Genomic DNA, 13,238 nt, shown 5'->3' on the forward strand with positions numbered 1-13,238 from the left:
ACCCGACCTCAAGCCAATTGAGATGGTTTGGGATGAGTTAGACTGCAGCGTGAAGGAACAGCAGCCAACAAGTGCTCAGCATATGTAGGAACTCCTTCAACTGTTGAAAAGCATTCCAGGTGAAGATGGTTGAGAAAATGCCAAGAGTGTGCAAAGCTGTCAAGGCAAAGGGTCTCTACTTTGAAGAATGAAAAACATAAAATATATATTTTTTGGGTTACTACACGATTTCATGTGTCATTTCATAGTTTTGATGTCTTCACTATGATTATACAATGTAGAAAATAGTAAAAATAAAGAAAAACCCTTGAATGAGTAGGTGTGTCCAAACTTTTGACTGCTGCTGTATACTCTAGTATATACTGTATTGTTTTTGCAGACTGTATTATACTATAGTATTTACTAAAGTGTTTTAGTTTTATCTTTAACATTGAAGCTTTCTCCTCGAGGAAACCTACTGTAGAAATACTAAAAGTCCACATTCCCCATAATTTGTTGGACATTTCTGTAGTAAAACGACGCAAGATCCCTCTAAAATCTCACAAAATAAAGAATTTCAAAAAGAAAAATCTGAAAATCCACATTAAATTTGGAAACCTTTTAATTACTTCGTCTTCAATATAGTATTTGCATAATCAAGAAATGAACAATTAAAAGGTAAAGTAAATGTAAAACAAACTCAAACAAAATGTTACAAATACAGTAAAGTGTGTAAGACATTACATCATTAAGTATGAACGTGGTAGTTTCTTTTCACATAAATCATTTAAACTACAAACAAATTAGTTTGTTTTATTGAAATTATTAGGGATAGATGCCCATTACAAGCTTGTCAGTTAATTCAGATGTTGAATTAGAGCTCAGCTGCAGCAGTCCATTGTAAAAAAAGAAGATATTTGCTGTTTTAAGTCCTCCTTCCACCGCCGCCACCACCTCTGCCTGAAAAACAACAATAACAACAAATGACACCATCTTCCAAAGCTGATAGAATTGTTGGTAGATATAACTAGAGTAAAGAGACATTTCAGCCACTAGAACTACATTAAAAAGTGTGGAGTACACACACACACCCACACAGTTGTGAATAGGGCGCAACAGATTTGGCACGGGCACTCGGATCCTCAAAAAGTTATACAGCTGAACCATTGAGAGCATGTTGACTGGCTGCATCACTGATTAGTACGGCAACTGCAAGAAACACGACTGCAAGGCACTGCCGAGGGTGGTAGGTACGGCCTAGTACATTACTGAGGCCGAGCTCCCTGGCATCCAGGACCTCTATACCAGGCAGTTTCAGAGGAAGGCCCAAAAAATTGTCAAAGGCTCCAGTCACCAAAGCCATAGACTGTTCTCTGTTACCGCATGGCAAGCGTTACCAGTGCACCAAGTCTGTAACCAACAGCACCCTGAACAGCTTCTACCCCCAAGCCATAAGACTGCTAAATAGCTAATCAAATGGCTATCCGGACTACTTGCGTTTACCCTTTTTTATTTATTTTTTTACTCTCTTGCACTGACAATGCACACACTGGACTCTCACTCACAGATAATTACACTGACACGCTAACACACACACACATGCATACTGACGCCACACACACACACTTTCACACTGCCCATATACACTGCTGCTACTGTCTATGTTGTTGCCAAGTCACTTTACTCTTACCTATATGTTCATACCTACCTCAATTACCTCATACCCCTGCACATGGACTCTGTACTGGTACTCACTGTATATAGCCATGTTATTTTGACTCGGTATTGTTATTCACTGCATATTTATACCGCGTCACTATTTCTATTTGATCTTTTTTATGGTTAACTGTGTATTGTTGGAAAAGGACCCGTTAGAAAGCATTTCACCTGTTGTTTACGAAGCATGTGACAAATCAAATTGGATTTGAAGTATCATTTGACATTCAAACTAGATGATCTCACCTCCTCGTCCACCCCTGAAGCCTCCACCCCTGCCTCTACCGCCACCTCGACCTCCGGGTTTCCCTCTGAAGCTCCTGTTGAAGCCCGTTCCTTCTCCACGAGGTCCTCGTTCACCCTGGGGCGTGGCATAGATCAGGGTCACATTGCTCCCGTCAATCTGAAGGTCCACCACAGCCTCCTTAACAGCCTTGCAGACCTCTATGCTCTCAAAGTCCACAAAGCCAAACCTGAGAAGTACCAAGAATGAATATTCAAAGCACTGTCTGAATGTAATAACAATGTGGTTTCAAAAGGGTCATATGTTGAAACGTACCCTCTAGATTCACCAGTCTCCTTGTCTTTAGTGACTCGAGCTTCAATGGCACCTTCAAAGGAGCTTTTCAAAGTCTCCTCGCTCGTCTCCTTGGCAAGATTCCTGACCATCAACGTCTTTGTAGGAACTACCAAGAGAACACACAACACATAGGTATGAATGATGGCACAGTCAAACAACGTGAATTATTCACCTACGAATTTTCTGCTATATTTACCCGAGTTCCCTTGGTCACCTTCTGGCCTCTTCTGGCTGAACTTTACTCCGATGGCTCTTCCACAAATCTCTTTGTTTAACGATAAGTCCATGGCTTCTTTGGCATCCTCCACACTTTCAAACTGAATGAAGGCATGACTTAAAAAGGGGGGAAAAAAGCAAATTGACACAATTGTCTCAAGTTACCATTTCCATGTGCATTCTGAACATGAAATTACTATCAAATTCATCAGAACAGAACGTTTATAATGATCTACTTGATGGCGTTCAAAATGTTCAGCAGAGTGCAACAAAAAGCAGGTGCAGCATCAAAGTGCACCCTTACCCTCTTGGTTTGCCACTGCTCTGTGGTATTCTGACACTGACTGCTTTCAGAAAGATTTTCCTTAGGGCATCCTCTTTTGCAGTGTAAGCCAGGTTTGTCACCAATAACTCGTTATTCGGTGTGGCCTCAGCTACGGAACAGAACATTTGAGGACATGTTAACTAACCAGTGAATTAATACACTTTGTAAATCGGTCTCATCTCGAAGATGCTAATGAGCAACGTGACTAGCCATATAGCTATTCAAGTACCTTGTGCTTCTACAGTAATGGAATTCCCAGTGACTTCCTTTCAGTCTATCCTTACCTGGAGCATTGATCATTTTTTGTTGTTGGCTCTTTTCTCCCAAAAAGTCAATAACGATGACACGGCCTTGGACATCAGTCCCCTGCTTCTCCTCCAGCACTTTCTCAGCAATGGCCTCCGTTTTGAACTCTATGTAGGCAATTCTGTCACAATTAAGTAGACGCCAAGTGTTAAGAGCTGAATCCTGGGATACACACGGCACCTTGTAAATCAAGCATTGATATCAAATGGGCACTTTGGATGAGAACTCTCACCCTTTGCTTGGTCTGCCAATGCCTCTAGGAAACCTGATTTCGACAGCCGTGTCAAAGACTTTCTTCAAGTCCTCCTTTGTTGCTGCGAATGAGATATTCTTGACGTACAAGGTCTTGGCATCTTTAGCTGTGTGGGGGTGAAAGACTTCTGTCAGTACATGGAAATCAATCAATCAATTCTAGAAATGTCTAATATATCAGTAGCGTGGAAAACTCACTCAAGATGAGACCAGTACCTTTTTTTTCCTCTAATGTGACATCTTTGACATTAGCCTTGCCTAGCCTTATCTTTTGGTCCAGGATCTTCACCCTATCCAGCTCAAGGGCTTTTGTCAAGTCTTCCTCTGTGTGAAAGTCTACATATGCAAATTTCCTAGAGAACGCACCCCCAAAAACATTTGACATTATGTTAATATATTTGTACAAATCCTTTGCCATGGAACGGGGGAATCATCTGTACCGTAAGGAAATCTACAAACATTTGAAGAGTTTAAGTTTATTAAGTGCATAAAAATGCTACTCACTTTGTTATGTCCACTCGAATAGCTTGAAATAACAGACTATGCGACGTAAAAAAGTTGGCCAAGGCATCATTGATTTCCTCCACTTCCTTGGACGTGTTCAAGTTACCAACAAAAAGACAAAAACCTAAAAAGAAAAAGAAGAAACAAAGGTGCATGTTAGCTCACTGACACCATCAATCGAGCACTCAAAACAGGAGTGATATTAACTCTTGCTCACAATCGTACCATCATTACTGCACTTTGTTTTCTTCACTGGAGAAGTCTCATCCTCTGCTTTCCTCTTTACTGGGGCTACTGCAACAGCTGGAGAGAGAAACGCACATAGACACACGTATTAAACACTATTCCATACATACCCTGATGGAAAAGCATAAATGAGTGACATCTGGGGGGGGGGGTGTAATTATTAGTCCAGTTGCGTTACACAACAAAAACTTGAGTTTTGAATGGATAAATTAAGGTAGGTGCCTCCCCATTTGCTTCCGTTTGGTTCGGAGTGAATACACCCCTGGCAAATATGCATTACAATTCTGTTGTTCTTTGACCTCACCCTGGTCATTTCCATTGGTCTTCTCTTCAACATTACTGGCATCTTCGATGGCATTTTCTGACTCAAAGGTGACCTTAACAGTTTCCTCCTCAGCAGCAGGAGTTGTGTCCATCTGCTCCGCTTCACAAGCTACATAAATATTATTCATTAACAAAGGAAATACCTACTGAATTTAATGGAACAGCAAATGTTTTGCGTTTAAGAAATGTCATTATGAACATTATCACTATTCTAATTACATGCTGGGACAATGTCATACACACTAAATATATGGTCTATGCTTGCCTTCCCTCAAAGCATTCTCTTTACCTGGGACATGTTTGACCTCCTCCTTGTTCTCTGTAACATCATCTTCAATGGGAGCTACTTTGTCTCCATCCTCATTAGCATCAGGTTCTGTGGAAAAGATTACCTGTGGAGTAGGGGCAGCTACCTCTGTTGATGCTGGAGAATCAGTCTGGCCTTCTGAAAGTTACATTGATGTATCAAGGACTCATTAAAAAAGTTACTTTCTCAATATACGTTGCATTAAATATTGCACAGGCTATAAAGGAGAAAATAGTTGGGAACCACTTACCAGAATTATTTTCATCCTGCTTGTCGTCACCAATCTCTCCAACTTTCTGTCTAGTTGATGTTCTTGATGGGGTTGCCTATAAAACAACCTTTGGGATAAGCCTTTCAACTGATGTTCTTTAACCCATCATCACCAACCAATCACAAACAGACAACTGGGGGGAGGGTTCGATTAATCCCGCCTGGGTTTAAAATAGAGCTTGCCAGTTTGTATTCGTAAAACCAGGAAATAAATTACCTCTGGTTCGCTCAGACATCCCTTTGTGAAAAATTAATGGGGAAAGAATAGGGTTATGGAATAAACGCAGAAAATATGGTCTGAGTTTAGCACAGGTTTAGGAAATCTCGTTTTAAAAAATGTCTATGAGATAGCAGTCGGTTAACAGGATCTTTACGAATTATGACGCCTTTATGTGATTTCTGTATTTTAATATTCCATAAATTCTTCAAAATTCACAGAAAATGACGTTAGCTAACAAAGATTATATCCTATAACCAAACGTATAAGATCTCAAACCTGTGTTTACCACAGACTTTATTTTCAGCGTTTATCCAAACCCAAATATAATTTTCCTCATAGGCTTTGTCCAACGAACCATGGTGGAGTTAGTGCCTACAAAAAGGCGCCATTACATAATATTAGTGAGATTGTTTTCCCATGCAAAATTGATTGCTTTTGATAAACGCTTCATCTGCCTTCCCAAGGAAAGCTGTCTAGACAACTCTAACGTATTTCATGGAAAAGAGATGTTTCAGGACAATGTACCATGCTGCCTTGTTGACAAAATGACCAAGCGGCTCAGATTACTGCTTGCTTTCGCCCGATGACGTGACGGGCCTATCTATGCCGGGTGTCTCGCGACTCAGTGTAATCGAACCCGCCCAATAAGTATTTGACATAGATCAATTGTAACTCAATGTTCAGCACGTGTTTCAAGTGAACAACAGTGATACAAAGTAGCTAGGTAACTAGCTAAACATTCCATGCCCACAGAAGTGTAGTTCTACAATAGCTACAGTAGTTAGCTCATTTGCTAACGTTAGCTAGCTAGCGAGTTCAACCATGTTGTAATTTAACTTGTGGCCGTGTGAGACCAACTGCTGTGAACCATTAAACATAAGTAGATTTTAGATGTCATTCTTACTTTGCCTGATTGTGCCATGTTTTCGGAATATTCTTCTTTTAGTTAGCTAATGTATGGTGCACACGACTGTTCACATGGACGGCCATGAACGGTGGGCGAGATTTCCTTCTGTAGTAGAGGGGGGAGGGGCCATACATGAATATTCATGATTTTCGACGTAGAACCCGTCGGGTTACTGGTTGAGCCACAAATAGAACAATGAGAGTTGTAAAAACAATTGTTTGAGCCTTCTTCTTCTATTGCATTGATCACACATTGCAGCATTTGGTTGAGAGGTGGATAGGTCAACACTGCACAACAACTGAGGAAGGCATCTCAGTGGGCCAAAGAAGAGGGCCATCACAATGTAGCTGATAGACGTTCCTACCCAACACCAAAATATGTGTGGAACATCCAACTAGAGGATGGAGGACTAGCCTCCACCCCCAGGCTGGATGAGAATTACAGCATCAGCGTTGACAGACTGGTCAAGTCTGAGCTTCAACAGGTTTCTGTTTTCTACCAACCACTGTCCCACTCCAACAAACAACCACTCTCATTGTACTGCAAAGTGTTTGGCAGAGAGAGCAACTTGCCATTGATGGAAACGGAATGGTTTTCCTGGACACAACCTACAAAGGAGTCACAGCTTATGGTTATGCATCATTAATCATTCAGCATGAGAATGGCCGTGGAATTTCTGTTCGCTTATTTCATTGTAAGTGAGGAGACAACAGATGTGCTGAAGGCGTGCTTGCAGAAGATCCAACAGGCTACCCCAGGATTTTCACCAAGGTCAAAGGCTCTAGCCTTTTAGGGGCCCTAAGTGAGATTTGGTTGGGGGGCACCCACCTCACGGAAAATGTTTTAGTGCCCCCCCTCTTGACGGAGGAAAGGAACATTTTAGTTTCAGTTAATTTCCTGCAATTCTACAAATGTTATAATGACTTATTCCATGTTAATATGATATCTGAGTGAGAGTGACTAACAAAATCAATGGGGGCCCCCTGGAGGTTAGGGCCCCTGGGCACGTGCCCTCTGTGCCCGGTCGGTATTTGGCCATGATTACTTAGGGTTAGATGGCTGGCTAGACGAACTACTACCAATTTAAAAAATGATAGATGACATGACAGTCATCAGTCATCATGACCGTGCTTCTACACCTGCATTGCTTGCTGTTTGGGGTTTTAGGCTGGGTTTCTGTACAGCACTTTGAGATATCAGCTGATGTACGAAGGGCTATATAAATACATTTGATTTGATTTGATGAGTGACTGACATAACAGAAAAACTGTTGATGTACAACCAAATTTCAAAATTGCACCTAGTGTATTATACTATTTTACTCTCAATAGTAAGTTGAGACCCCGACTGAGTGCCTAACACCTCGATCAAACCTAGTTTTCGTATGCCAGAAGTGCATTAATTTCCAATGGAACTCTGCGTTTGCCCTGCAGCATTGCTTTGCAGAGGGGCAGTCGCAGTGCGTTCTGTGTGGTGCATACGTTGGATTTATCTAGCGTATGCATCACATTGTATGTGTAGACGGCTTGATGGAAATGGCAGCTGAAAGTTGAACTTTTGTTGTACACATATCTAGATGATGCTGCATACTATTTTGCGCATTGACGCTGGGATCAAAGTTTTAAAAGCATTTTAAAAAAAATTGGGGGGGGGGGGAGTCGGGGCCTCCTAGTGGCTTTATGTTGTTTACACCTGGAACCGGCCCTGTGCATGTGACCAATATGAAGGAGATTGTGCTTTTTAAAACACTGATATTGATGTTTTGATTTAGGTGTGTGATGATTGACAGAGACCTGAAAGAGGTCAATGCAGTCCGCAAAGCGTTTCCAGAGGGAATTTCACTGAACTGCAATTCTGTTTACTACTTCAATTCAAATTCAAGAATTGAAATATTCTCAATTCAATTCTGAATTCTGAATTCAATTCTGAATTGAGCCCAACCCTGCTATTAATGTGATTAGTCATATATACACCGTTTTTTATTTAGGCTATGCACATATGGATGGTCAAGAGAAACTGAGGCCGTTTGACACAGGAGAGTAGGAATACTGTTGTACGTGCAGTTATGGCCATGAGGAATGAATTGCACAACAGTAAGATCACACAATCTTTGTAGTTTTTGTAAAGGTGTAGCATGTAGTTTTGTCCATTGCTGCCTCCTGTGACACTATAAATGTGAAAACATACATTATACATTTTCTAATAGCAGCAGATGTGTAAACAAACAAAAAGGTACAAATGGTATGTAAAGTCCAGTGTAGAAATGTGTATTAGTGAAATAAAATCACTGGATAAGTGATCAATCAATTTTCACAATGCTAACTGTTGTGTTGTCTTAGGGCCAGTAGGATGCACTTGCTGTCCTGGTGTAAGGGAACATCAGATGTTAACATTGAGTGAATCTAAATTCTTTGCATCCCCTCCAATACCTCAAAGGGCATTGGTCCCATCCCTTGGACCATGACTGCCAATGTGAGAACAGAAGAGAGAAGAGAGTGCAAGAAATTAAGGAAAATCATCTTTTGAGATTCCCCCTAGATTTGCTTTTGGCCCTAGTCCATTCCAAATTAAGCACGTCCCCTTCCATTTTCCCTCCGTTTGAGTGAGCCCTCCGATGACATTTCAATAGCGTTTCAGCAAGAGAGCACTTCCCTTCTTGCCTAATAATCCCATTTCCTGATTTGGTAGGCTGCGTTTACACAGGATTCTACCACAACATAGCTGAAAGATGTGAAACTTTGCCTTACCCTGGTGGTAGTCAATTACCAGAGACATTTTGTATGTTGCCTCCTTACATACCTAGTAGCCAGGGTTTGTTTTGTCATTGTGGTGATAGGGTCCCATTCATTCTACTTTCTTTTTTAAAGTATTGTCACTTTTTTTATTGTGGTGTCCTTTAAAAATGTAACACAGGCAACATCTTAAGATGAGGATACTGTGATATGACTTGAATTGGAGGGTTTGTAAGACAATACAAAACACACCCCAAGCAACTAAGTATCTAAGGTGGCAAAACAAACCTAAAAACTAGAATGGGGCCCCCATTCAAAACTATGTACAGTAAGGGTTAAACCAGAAGAAAATGCTTCTCAAATACCATGTAATTTTACCACATCGTATTCAAACTATATTTAACAGAGAAAAATGCAATTCCTTGACAATTACAACCATGGTCACTACTGTAAAACCTCCTTTCAGTTTAAAATGTTTGAAGCTGCAAGGAAAAGTCTAGATTTGTACAATAATGTATTTTGCCTTTTGACACAAACTTTTAGGTTATTTTTCTCTTTGAAATACCAATTCCCGAGGGGAAAACCAAACAGGAGGGTAGATCAGCTGTTGAGACTCCTGCACAGCAATGTCCAGGACTACTACAGGCACATTCTGTTCTGTTGGGCAGCAAATCATTGGTAACTGATCTTAAGTCATAGTCTCTCAGTATTGTAAGGATGAATTGCTATCATAAATAGAAGCATACACTTGAACATTTGCCATCAAAACCAACTAAACACCAGATGCTTGACTGAAGTATCAGTATCAGATGCTTGACTGAAGTATCAGTATCAGTCAATTAAACACAGGAGATGGATAAAAATCCTCTGGAATTCTCCCACCTGTTTCTTATTATATGTCAGTCATTATTCTCTTATGTGAGCTGACCAAGTAATTTGGTGTCACTCTAAAGCAGAAAGGTGGAATAAACGAGTCAGGAGTAGGTTTTCTTGATTGAACACAGTTCTCAATTGAGGGATTTCTGTCAATACAAACACTCCCAACACAATCAATGAGAATCTCCCAAGGAAAAACATACATCTTCTCCAGATGAAACAGAAACACAAGACTATAACAAAAATCACAGGCTTGTCACCGTCTTAATGGTTCTTCGTGGATAGCTCCCCTGTCTTGGTGGCCATTCTCCAGAGATAGTTTATCTTCTTCTTCTCCTCCTCCCCTTCCAAAAGATACATCATCCCCTTTGGTGGAGCAACCACTCTTATTCTTTCTTTAACCTCCTCTCTCTGCTGGTTCCCTCCTCTCTCTTGTAGGGGAAAGAGAATACGTCATTAGTACCATCAGCTGTGCTTAATTGCCTCTGGTCACCTTGACTCACATGCCTGGTTGGGCTACTATCCGTGAGCCCAGCCTGCCCTCTGGTGGTCCTTCCACACTTAATATATACATTTATTTTTCAGTTACCTAGATCACCTGTCACAGATCAGACACATGAAACCTGCCAGGAAGGACCCCTCTGCCACTGAAGCTGCCGATATGATGAGGAATGGAGTGGATGATTGCCTGGTGATTGACTGCATGGCACCTGTAGTGTTCCTTCTCAGTCCAATCCACAACATTACCTTGTTGATCTTGTGAACTTCACATGTGCGTGCAGAGCCTCTCAGTCATGAATTGTGTGCAAGCACATTCACTTTGCAAACATGGTGTTGTTGGTCAGAGGTCAGTCAGTGAATGAAACACTGCAAAAACGTGCTCAGGTTATAGTGGAGAAGTCATACCTACTGATAGCAACAGTCTAACTGTATTTTTTGGATAACGGTAGTACTGGTGTTGTCAGTCTGGAGACTGGTTATTGTTCATGTAACCCCAGCAGCTTTGGGCAAAAGTGTGTCTGTCAACATGTTTATCACATGATAACAGAGGAGCAAACTGAGCATGAGGTAACTACATCAGTCAAAGTAGGACCACCAAGCACTTATTAAGCAACGGCCCCCACCACTGCTACAGACTGACATGCAGATCATGCTTGCTGAGCTTCACCAGTGGAGCACCTCTTCTCAGTACATGGAGACAACAGAGTTGTTCATCTCCGTAGAGAGCCTACATGATTGCCTTTTGTAAATGTCCCTCTTGCACATCAGCCTGCAGAATCACACCTCTACACCCATACAGACAATGATCATCCATAATATCATCTACCTCTCCATAACTTTCAATGTTTTTATGCCGTTGCCATATACAGCCTAGAGCATACCTCCGCTTCTGGTGGTCAGGTGGTTTCAAAAGAGATTCCACTTCAAATAATTCATCTGATTCATGAAATTCATTCATCTCATCTGGGGGTGGTGAACATAATATTCACATTAGTATTTTAGCCAGCTGTCACAATAGCAGCTTTAACATTAGATTATAGTTTAGCTAATTATTTATTGATACAACCCTTACAAAAAAAGATTGCCGTTTTGAAACTGCAGTAAAAGTGCAGCAACTGCAGTCGACTGTGGTATTTTGGATGCAGTAATTGCTGAATAACTGCAGTGTACGGCAGTTACACTGCAAAATTACCAAAGTAAAAAAAAAAAAATGTTATTTGGACGCAGTATTTGCAGTATACTGCAGTGTAATTGCAGTTATACTGCAATCTAACTGCACATTTTTTTCGTAAGGGAACTTCCACATTGACAGGTAAAGAAATCTTAGGCTTGTTAAACAAACTAACTGGCAGAAGTTTCCCCAGACTGGCGTTCACAAGAGCAATTAAAAAAAAAAAAGATTTAGTTCTGTTTTCTTATATGTGATAAGTTACAAATAATATACCCGAAATGTGCTGACCTTGTGGGTTCAGTCATTGTTTATTTGTGAGGTAAAACCATTTTGCACCACCAGCGGGATTCTCTTCAGGTGGAACAGGCTCGTGAAGCTAGCCAAGTGCACCTCGCAAACCTAGCCAATCAGAAACTACGGTTTAGCAGCGCTGTGAACAGACCAATCAGCAACGCGGAGTAGCAGACTGTTCTGAACACAATTTTAACTTCCACTAATGCATTCAGCTCTTTTATTCCCCATTCATTTTTGCGTCTGGAATTTTAGAACGACTTCATATAAGGTCTGTGTTTCGTGTAGGATTACCCTGGATGTGAGGTTTTGATAACCATGTAATCATTTTTCTAATAAGGTGAGTTTTATAAATATATTCGCCTCAATTTACTCTCAACATTTCTAAATGCTGGCTTTCCAGTTGGTGATGACGTCAGGTCAGGGGGCCACCGCCGATGGAACCGGGGTGCCTAAGCCAGCTCGTCGGGCTTTCACGCCCTAGCTGGCTCGAGAGGTTTTCTTGTCCCGGTTGGCTCGGCAGGCGCCCATCCCACGTCAGGCCTCAGCAGGATCGATAGGGTTTTACACCTCAGCCGGCTTGCCAGGCGTCTACGCTTCAGCCGGGTCTCATCAGGCTCCCACGTTCCAGCGGGATCATCATACGCCTCAACCAGGTCGTCAGGCTCCCACGCCCCAGCCGGTTCGCCAGGCTCCCACGCCCCTGCTGGTTCGTAGGGCTGTCACGCCCCACCCGGGCTGGTCCAGCGCCAAGGCCTCTGCCGGCCCGTCAGGCTTGACCAGGTGGGACGCCGGGTGGCGTCCCTAGAGGGGGGGGGGGCTGTCACGCCTGCCCCTGCTCCCCCTCTCCCCCTAAGGCGCCAGGCTCCCCAGCATTACGCATTCCTGCCACCCCCGTCATGCGCGTCAGCGATTATTGGACTCAATCACCTGTGTCATTACCTCCCCTGTACCTATCTGTTCCCAAGCTCTGTTCCCTGCTTCAGGATTAATGTTTGTTTGTCTTTGCATACCCGGTTCTGACGCTGTCTCTGTCCTGTTTGATGTCTGTTCCATATTGAAATGTTCTACTCCCCGTACCTGCTTCTCTTCTTCAGCGTCATTCCTTATAAGTTTTATGACCAGAGACAAATCTTCAAAAAGTCACAATATTTATTTATTTGGGGTGGTACATGCATTCACACAGTCTTGATTTATATGATCAGTGTCACTATAAGATTGATATGTCAAGTGATAAAATCCAAATGATCAATTAAAAGTTTATGGAAAAACTGCACTTGTCCTGTGAAAATTACAGTTTATTAAATATTCCACAGCTGTAATGTCATCAATCAAATCAAACTTGATTTAAATAGCACATTTCTTACAAGAAATGCATTTTAAGGTGTTCAAAGTCATGCTTTGAAAGGCATTTGGCACTTAACATCCTTCCTCTTGGCAGGTCTATAGGTGACCAGGGGATTATCTCTGCCACATGCAGCCTTGTGGCTGCATTGGCTATTTTTGAGCTTCACA

General features: G+C 41.8%; 1 protein-coding gene across 2 annotated transcripts; it reads right to left on the bottom strand.

Annotated features, from left to right (window-relative positions):
• Positions 1-583: 583 nt before the first annotated feature.
• Positions 584-6,250, bottom strand: LOC120055767 (nucleolin-like). 2 transcript variants are annotated; one of them, XM_039003718.1, is made up of 14 exons: positions 6,150-6,250; positions 5,006-5,081; positions 4,738-4,890; positions 4,429-4,557; positions 4,104-4,181; positions 3,879-4,002; positions 3,591-3,727; positions 3,355-3,481; positions 3,101-3,243; positions 2,796-2,925; positions 2,472-2,608; positions 2,255-2,381; positions 1,942-2,168; positions 584-939 (listed from the first exon to the last, which is right to left on the bottom strand). In XM_039003718.1, the coding sequence occupies exons 1-14, from the start codon at positions 6,165-6,167 to the stop codon at positions 905-907; spliced, it is 1,641 nt and encodes a 546-aa protein (XP_038859646.1). In that variant the 5' UTR covers positions 6,168-6,250; the 3' UTR covers positions 584-904. The 2 variants fall into 2 exon arrangements, with proteins under 2 accessions (XP_038859646.1, XP_038859645.1); XM_039003717.1 differs by having other exon boundaries at positions 4,738-4,893.
• Positions 6,251-13,238: the final 6,988 nt, after the last annotated feature.

Source organism: Salvelinus namaycush, chromosome 11 (genome assembly GCF_016432855.1).
Source record: "Salvelinus namaycush isolate Seneca chromosome 11, SaNama_1.0, whole genome shotgun sequence".
NCBI classification, from domain to species: Eukaryota; Metazoa; Chordata; class Actinopteri; order Salmoniformes; family Salmonidae; genus Salvelinus; species Salvelinus namaycush.

Coding starts and splice junctions, on each gene's coding strand:
- LOC120055767 (XM_039003717.1), bottom strand. Junction 4,003..4,103: donor AACAAAGTGCAGTAATGATG/GTACGATTGTGA, acceptor TTTTCTTTTTAG/GTTTTTGTCTTTTTGTTGGT. Junction 2,382..2,471: donor AGGTGACCAAGGGAACTCGG/GTAAATATAGCA, acceptor TTCTCTTGGTAG/TTCCTACAAAGACGTTGATG.